Source organism: Eleutherodactylus coqui, chromosome 10, assembly GCF_035609145.1.
Source record: "Eleutherodactylus coqui strain aEleCoq1 chromosome 10, aEleCoq1.hap1, whole genome shotgun sequence".
Classification (NCBI taxonomy): Eukaryota; Metazoa; Chordata; class Amphibia; order Anura; family Eleutherodactylidae; genus Eleutherodactylus; species Eleutherodactylus coqui.
This window is the reverse complement of record NC_089846.1, coordinates 22278826-22287923: the sequence shown is the minus strand read 5'-3', so window position 1 is coordinate 22287923 and position 9098 is coordinate 22278826. Positions and strand designations below refer to the sequence as shown.

At 48.3% G+C, this 9098-nt stretch overlaps 1 protein-coding gene across 1 annotated transcript; it reads right to left on the bottom strand.

The window, feature by feature from the left end:
* Positions 1–6300: 6300 nt before the first annotated feature.
* On the bottom strand, positions 6301–7462 carry IER5L (immediate early response 5 like). Its single transcript, XM_066580536.1, has one exon. It carries the CDS (start codon positions 7336–7338, stop codon positions 6487–6489), a length of 852 nt encoding a protein of 283 aa, XP_066436633.1. The 5' UTR covers positions 7339–7462; the 3' UTR covers positions 6301–6486.
* Positions 7463–9098: the final 1636 nt, after the last annotated feature.

Genomic DNA, 9098 nt, shown 5'->3' with positions numbered 1-9098 from the left:
AGCGAAGATGGAAACAACCCTTTAAACCTCTCCCCAGCCTTGAATGGTTGACGGCAGGAAACAATAGATTGCACTCAACAGCGCCATCAATGGAGTGAAGAGGCTATAGATTTAGTTTCCAATCAGTCCCTTCTTTAAAGGGGTTGTCCAGTTGTAAACTATTGATGTCCTATTCTCAGGATGGACCATCAATAGTAGATCAATGGGAGACTGTTGCCCTGGACCCCTTTGAAGACCTGTTTGTGCTCGGGCACGGAACGAATTTCTACAGGAAGCAGACAGCTCCATTCTCCCTGTAGTGGCCAGGATTGGTATTACAGGCAAAGTTTCCATTCACTTCAATCTCAGTGGGACCGGTCACAAGGGCAAGCAAACATATGCATCTAGTTCGGCTGCACAGGGAGTAAGTGAGCCCAGGCTACTGGTTTGGCATGGCAGCCAGGCCTCCCTGAGTTTGTGATAAAATAAACATTGACCATACTCACCATGCTCTGTCGCTCCCCGGCTGCTGTAGCCGGTGCCATTTCACTCAAGCCGCGGCTGACTTCCGTGTTGTGTGATCACATGACTCAATGTTAGCACTCAACCCCCAGCCTCAGTGTTAGTGAGTTGCTTAAACCAGAAGTCTGAGGGGACTTGATTGAAATGGCGCTGAAATGGCGCCAACTATAGCAATCAGGGGAGCAACAGAGGAAGTTGAGTAGGATCAGTTTTTTTTATTTCATTACATATAAGAGCGCAGTATTACTAGTGAATGGGGGCATAATGGTGCAGTATTACTGGCCAATTGGGGCAAAAGGGGGCATTATTGCTGGCAAATAAGGGCAAAAGGAGTCAGTATTAATGAATGGGGCAAAAGGAGACAGTATTACAAGCAAAGGGGGGTATTATGATGGACTTTGGCCAAAAGGGGCATTATTATTGACTGGAGGCAAAAGGGGGTATTATTACTAAATGAGGCACCACCGGTAGCATTATTACTATCTAGAGCACCGTAGAAGAAGAGATTGTGTAGAGGTGTGGCTGGAAAAGCAAGGAACCAAAGATATGCATGTCAAATTCTGTATAGACAAGTTGTGGTCCGGAGATGTTGTCATGGCGGTCTGAGATGGATGCAGAAGAAAAAGAAAAGCGAGGACTCTAGTCAGTGAGGGCATCACTTATATGGTCTGCAGAGCTGAGATATACTGCTATATGGTCACTATTGGTCTTTGAATGGTATTATTTTCTGTAACAGTATGGCGGTGGTATTATGTGGTCGTGTTCTGGCGTTAACATTTCCTCTCCTGGTATTATTAGTAATACGAAGCTTTTTTAGCACCCTTTATTTAGTATCTGCCTTGTCAGAGGAATTCAGATTTCTGCTGCATGGTGCTGATGGGAGGGTCAGAATTTGGGGCAAGCAGCATGAATTAGTGAACCCTTCCTGTCAGACTGCTAGAGATAGAGTAATAGTGCAGGGAATGTTTTCCCGTCACACCCTGCGTCCTCCGATACCTGTGAATGGACGGCACTATGAATTGCTGCACTTCTGAAGTCTAAAGGAGGTCCTATGTGCTACTAGATAGGGGGTCTCTAATAAAGCGACCATACTAATATTGACCACCAATGAAAATAACCCCCGGCCTCGGCATTATCTGTACTAGTTTTCTTCCCATACCTTCATTATAGATATATTTTTTTACCTAGGGTCTCTAATTCTACAAGGAGACAACTCTGATCCATGACCTTGGTCCTTCCATGTCCCACAGCCGGTGCTCTTAACTACTCTGCTTCCCTTCAGAAGTGGCCTGATGGTGCAAACATAAAGACACTGCAACCCTAGTAGGGAACAGCTGCGTGGAGGAGAGCGGTCATTTGCATACAGCAGATAGCATTCATTCATGAGCACACATGGACACCCACACGTAGGGGAACTCAGGTGACAAAAAAAAAAAAAAAAGCGGGCAGCCCGTTTTTCCCATTAGGTACCAACCAATTTTTGGAGATCCTAATGAATAAATTTTTTTAAAACTTCCGATAAATATTTCCAAATGGATCGCTGGGCGTCGTGCAAAAACATTACTTCGACTATGGCAAATCTACCCAATGCCTATCCAGCGTTGTAGATGGCACATTACACACGCCAGTGTATGCCAATTACCCTGACTTACGTGCGGAATGCCGGATCCTGACTGCAGTTGCTATAGTGACGTGTTAATATGTGTCTGTCCCTGACAGTGGCGTTAAATTACCCTGGGCAAGTGCAGTTTAACACCGTGCGGCTGCTTTTGACACATTTCTGCGCTGCTGCTGTTACATTGTGTCAGTGCAGGCTATAGACTGGGAATGTGATGTGTGTCTGGCCAGGCATGCGGAGATTATGCACTTTGGTGTCATTGTACAGCCACTCCTTATTGTCAGGTGCACAGAGCTACCCAGCCAGACTAACCAGTTCAGGGGAAAATGCAGGCTGCACCAACTGCTCACTCATTTCCCTATTCCACTGGCTGCTTTTGCAATGCATTTGTTTCCACAACCCAAGTCATTCTCCCTCCACTTGCATGGACTCTGCTATGCCAGCCCTTCTGCCTCTATGCCTAATAATAGCCAGCACCCCCTTCTCCTTGTCGCCTTCCTTTGTACAGCAGTCTCTCCCTTCCCCTCTCCGCTCTGTGCTGGTTATCAGCTGCTCCCTCCACACTCAGCAGCACATTGAGCTCTAAGCCACTTCCAGATGTAGCAGAGCTGAATTTGTCCTTTTGTCCCTGCCTGCTGCAAACATAATGCAGCAAGGCTCTATGGAAAACCAAGTAGCGGCAAATGACACACTCAGCTCTGCTACATCTGTCCTTTCTCTCTGCCGCAGCAGGCTTATTGCCGTCTTCCATCCCACAGGCACCAAGTCTTTCTTAGCACAAGCCTGAAATTCTGCAGCACGATGAAAGCTGCTTATATAGAACGCAATTTCTTACATTACGAACCCTTTCTCACGCCGATCGCTAAATAAACGGCGGGATGCAATCAACCGGACTCCATCATCATTAATTAATTGGGGCGTGTTTAAAAAAAAAAAAGAAATAAAAAGGTTTACTGATCGTTCAATAAAAGCCTAAAATAGCTGCGCCAATTTCTTAGATGATCGAACGCGGATTAAAACGTTTCATTTTAGGTAAAAGTTACTAAAGGGGTTTTATTGCTCTAATTTTGCTATTTCAATAATTCATTAATTGTTGATTTTTGATCATTTTGAGTATACAGGGAAAAAAAATTATTACAAAACGCATCGCCGCGCTTTTTGGCGACGGATCCGTAAATACAAAAGGTGGTTTAAAAAAAAAAAAAGATAAATAAAAATCTGATCTGTTTTTATGATTTCCACAATAAATCCCTAATGTTTCCTTTGCCCTTGTCAATTATTTTGTGCTAGGAGTGAACAGGGAAGGACGGAAGGAATGGAAGCTGCACTTTACAGCGTAACTAAGTTGAGCTATAGAAGCTTTGAAGAAGTTTGAAAAATCACAGCAATCCCGCCACGGTGTGTCAGGGGACAAGAACTGCTAGTGATAAGCTCTTTCTGCAAAGATTTGGAAATATTGGTATTATCACACCTTCCAATGGAGTGCAGGCTGTCATTCCCACAGAGCACCACTAGGAGGAGCTCTGGCAACTGCTTACAGACCCAGCACTGGGAGTAAGTAGATTGGTGGCCAGGCTTCTTGCTATAAACATAGCCTCTATTTTCTAGCATAAAATAAAACTAAAGACGGGAGGAAAAAAAAGCGGAAAAAAAAGCGCCGCTTCAATAGTCGACATTAGCTTCTTATGTTAAAATGTAGTCGGTGCTTTTTTTTCTTAATTGCATCTACTAAACCAAAGCCGCTCTTCTTCGCTCCTTTATGGTATTCTGTACACATAAATATAAAATAGTGGTGCAATAGTCTGCACAGAGTGGGATCGATCCAATTGACTGAGTGTTCTGCAACATCACAACAGCCTGTTTTCGGCTTCCCATGAACTTTCCCCTGCGCTGCACCCCTAGACCTCATGGGCTTTTCTCCATGGGAGCAGAGTGCTGCGGAATAGGTTGGTGCTATAGAAATAAAAGCTGGAGAAGAAGACCCGACTGCTGCTTGCTCATTCATAGGTCAGTCTATAGGGGTGCATTCATTACCTGCCTTCATTTAGTTAAAGGGAAAACAAAAAAAACACCACCAAGTGGCACAGCGCAGTGATAACAAATGATTGGAAAGAACACATGAGCAGAGGACACCGATCCGGAGCAGCTCATAGAAAAGGACTGATCCCTCCTTAAAGGGTCTACAGAGACCTTGCTGCTGAGTCTTGACTCACATGGGCACAAGATTAGGTGCCAACTTGATAGAAGTAGAACAGAAGTGTCAGGCTATGGGGCTAACCACACTGTCTTTTGTTGCATCCGGACTTCAGAAGTATGCCCTGGCCTGACCGCAGGTCTCCAGACCCGAGCACCTTATGCGCCTAGTTCAGGTCCGGAGATCCGCAGTCAGGCCGAGACACAGCCAAGGTCTGTACATGAAACTGATGCAACAAAAGACAGTGTTGGCCCTTTAAATACTAAAGCTTATTAGGGGCTACTACACCAAAAACATCTTTGGGACCAAGATCAGTCACACTTGTGTCTACAAGGCAGTGGTGCCCAATTTGTGTCCCTGTTTCAAAACTACAACTCCCAGCATGCTGCAAAGCAGGAATGATTTGGGGCATTGTCAGTTTTCATCCTTTTGGAGGGATTAGTTTGCATGTGTTCCCCCTAAAGTAAAATGAGCCTGGCCACTAGTGAGATGACACCAGAGAACAATAGTCTTGTTCAACAGCAAACTGAGATGAGATACATCCTTGAGTCTATCTAGCGTCGAGGCAGCCCATGTCACTGCTGCCATGGGGGCTTTGGATAGAGCATGGGTTAGCTGCAATGAGAACCATCGCAAGGGGTCCCCCTCTCCACAGGTCCATTAGCAGAGAAGAGTTTGGGGGAATTAACCAAGAGACCTTGGAAAGAGATGGAGAGTAAACAAGTTAGGGACCTTCCACACGTGTGGAAGATTTCTGCAAGATGCACCCAAAGACACAGCTGCTGCAGATTCCTGCTCCATAACCTGTATGTATCCATGCGGATTATGGTGCCTCTTGCAGAAATACTCCACGTGTGAAAGGTCCCTTCCTCTTGTCCCAGGTGGGCAGGGGTGTGGTGATTGCAAGTGCAGAAGTGAGCTATGGTGCCCCTTGTCTGATCTAGCCCCTTTAAATGCCCTCTCTACAGCGTTCCCCCAGCAGAGTTCACTCTTTATTGTAAGAGTCGAAGAAAGAAGATAAAAAGCAAAAATTTTTTTTGAATAAAATTTTTGTTTTTTTATTTAAGATTATAAATTTAAACAAATAAATTTGAACAGTTTTTACCCGGTGATATACAGGTCAATATACACAAAATACAGGGCATCGGACACAAAAATAAAACGTTTGGCAACGTTAGATTTGATACACATAGTGCTTGTAAAGTGAATGTTGGCACGGCAGGCTCGTCATCCTAAACCACCTTTTTACAACAAAAGGATTCAATGCCAAATATATATATATATAAAAAACAAACAAACAAACATGGACAGATCACACAACCAAACTATGCTGGTTTCATGAAGTCAGTTGAAGGCTGAAATTAGAACAAGTGAACTTTAGGTAACAATCAAGGGGGAGGGGGGAGATGCGGCTTCAGTGCTGCACATGGTCTATAGTGTTATTATTGTCATCATCATCATGTCCGAATGAGAAGGTGACAGGTCATCATCATGAGGGACTGATGATGGTGATCTATTAAAGGTTTCTAGAAGAAGACCCCATATCCAATACAATCCCCCATATCATAATAGTTGCAGCTGTATTATTACACAGTCTCACATTACTGGAAGTCACAACACAAGGTAAAAAGAACAAAAAGTTACAATGTTGCCATTTCTGCCTTCATCTTCCAAACTGACAAAGACTGGAGAAAGCTCATGATGAGAAGTATTAGACCTGGTTATTGTTCCTCTAGATCCTTCAAGCAGGACCTATGGTGGTCCTCAAAGAGGTTCTACAGGAAGAATAAGCTTTGAGGGTCATTTCATAAGTGCCCAGATACAATGGTTGACCTTCTCTCCCACACTTCTAAAGTTCCTCATGAAGCCCTCAACTTGTGCGAGCTCCACCAGGAGCAGAAGAAGCCCCCTCAGATGTGCAGCCTCTGCCCAGCCCGACTCCTTCCTCTTCCATCACAAGAATAACAGAAACAATATTTTTTTTAAAAAAAAAAACAACCTCAATTAAATAAGTGTTTCTCTGCTTTGTAAAAATAAAGTCCAAAGATCTTCTTGTCTGTACAGGATCTAGAAAACATCACTATGTATGTAGAAGTCCTGATGTCAGGAGAAGAAGAGCCACCCTCCCCATTTCCTCCCCCCATGAGCTAGCAATCCACCCTGGGTGAGGGCACTAGAATGCCACTATAGCTCTAGTCCATGCCCCCAGGCTGGCCAGTGCCTGTTTGCCACACAAGTGCCCGTTGAGGCTCTGCTCAGTCTCTGCCTGTCTGCTCATGAGTCCGGAGAAGCCGGAGCCAAAGATAGAGATCAGGTTGGAGATGTTGGAGGAGTCCGTGGGCTCTGGAGGGGCCATCTGTGGGCAAAAGTCCTCGTATCTGCCCCTTTTACAGGGCACAAAGTGGGGCTCCAGGTCGTCCTCGCTGTAGCTGTACCCCACCAGGGGGTATTTGCGCTTGGGAGCCGCCGGGAGCGCAGGGCACGGTGCGCCATGGCATGGGCACTGCGATGCGCAGCAGTCCTGGTGCAGATAGCCGTTCTCTACGGTGGTCACAACGTGAGTGTCCAAGTCCAGCACCGTGGTCTGGCTGCAGTGAGGGACGGCGGCTTCTTCGGAGCAGCAGCTCCTGGGGTAGAAGCTGCTGCCCGCTTGTAAGTCCTTGCTTGGGTGCGGTGCCAGGGCGCACGGTGGCAGCTCCAGGGGCTCCTCCACCGGCTCCAGCATGTCGGGCTGTATCCTGGGCAGCTGCTGGTGCATCTCGTCCTCTCCTTCCTCGGGGATCTGGAGGGGACTCAGCTCGGGGATCTCCTCCATGGCCGGGGCGCACTCCATAGGCTGCTGGAAGGGCTGCCGCCGGTAGAGCTCCGCGTAGCGCTCGCTCAGGTAGAGCTGCCGGGCGTTGCGCAGGACGTAGGACACCAGCAGGTTCTTGTGCAGCTTGATGCCGCCGCGCTGGGTGCGGGAGCTGTGGATCTTCCGCAGGGACAGGCTGATCAGACTCTGCGCGTCCAGGGCGCACTCCATGCTGGACGGGGCTCCAGCCGCCGAGCTCACACTGTGCGCTTTCTCTCCCTCCCTGCCGCTAGAGCTGAGCGCTTCAGCCGCCTCTCCTCCCCCTCGTCCCTACCAAGCTCTGAGCTGCTTGTGCCTGAACCTCGGCTCTGAGACACTTATATACCGGGGAACTGAGCCCGCCCGCGGCGAAAGCGGCCAATCAACTGCGCGGATTGCTTAGGATTGACGGGGAAACCACGCCCTCTACGAGCGCTCGCAGCCAATGGGGTCAAGGCGGGCACTCAGTGCGGTTCAAATGCTGGAGCTGAGCTGAGTGCCGGGAGTGGAGAGAGGAGAGCCCGGCGGTGCGGGAGGCAGCGGAGCCGGGACGGTGTGTGATGGAGCGGGCGGCCCGGGCTCTGAACCAACACATAGTGAATGGCGGACATTCATCTCAATGGATTCATGCACAGTTGCATATGTGTTAGCTTCAAAAAACCCCAAAATGCAGCATTTCCGATCGCAGTGCGAATCACACGCCAAAATACCCCATCGCGGCACGCGACCGGATTGGCGCATTTTTTGCGCTGCTCACAAATATACGCACGCTAACCGCAGAGAATAGAACCTATTGATTTCACTGCGTCCATTCTCATAAAGGCCTCCTGCGCACCACGGGATCGGATCCGGCAGAGGGATCTCGCAGAGGGATCCGATCCCGCGCCCGGCCGATGACCCCGCTTACCTGTCCAGATTCTTCTCTACGTGTATTGCGGGAACGCCGGCCGGGGCGCATATGCAGTACAGATTATGCCGTCGCTAGGCGATGACGTAGATCCCGCGACCCTTCTGCAGCGCTCACTGCGAAAGGGCCGCGGGACAGGCGGCATCCACTGACTTCAATGGAAGCCGTCCAAGCGGGAATCCGCTCAGTATGGAGCAGGCTGTGATTTTCCTGCCGAGAGAGGAAATTTCCGCTCATGTGCAGGAAGCAGCGGTTCTCCATAGGAGTCTATGGGCTGTATCTGCCACGGAATCCAAGGGCCGCCGCTGGCCTCGCATTCCGCAAATCAAATCCGCCCGTGTGCAGGAGCCCGAACACAGCACACGCGGTAAAGAGAAGGACCGTCTCTATTGTACGCAGCAAGAGTCCCAGAGAAGTCTGGGAGATGCACAGATACACCAGAGGAAGGCGACGCTGCGCGGACCGCGGGGAGAGGAACACATAAAGAGGCGTTAATAGCCATTAAATCCACGGAAAGGGCGTGTGAACTGGCCCTGCCCGTGCAAAAAGTACAGTAATATCGTTAGACCCGCGCAAATCTACCTCAACAGCCTCATGTACAAAAATGTTGCGCAAGGGCATGCGTTTCTGCGCAGACTCATGGGAAGCCATCCTAAGTGCGCCTTCAGACGAGCGTGTTTCAGCGTATTTTTGGGAGTAGAGAAATCCCACGCAAAAAACACGGAGAATAGAACCCATTGATTTCAAAGGGTTAATTTTCATTTCCTTTTTTAGAGCGTGCGGTTCTCGCAGGGGCAGGAGATAGTATCTGCTTGGTGTTGGACACATTTGCGCACAAAAGACGCCCATAGAGGTCTATGGGAGGTGCGCAGCGGTATTTGCAGAGGCAGGCACGTAAAGTAACTCGTTCTCTGCCCAAAAATGTTGCGCAGGAGCGATCGTATTTTGCAATACGCCCACGTGAAGCCGCCCTAATTATGTTTTTCCTATTTTTAGGGCTTTTTCAGGTGATCGTGTTCGCACGGGTTCTTGCACGCGCAAAACA

Coding starts and splice junctions, on each gene's coding strand:
- IER5L (XM_066580536.1), bottom strand. CDS start 7,338: ATGGAGTGCGCCCTGGACGCGCAGAGTCTGATCAGCCTGTCCCTGCGG.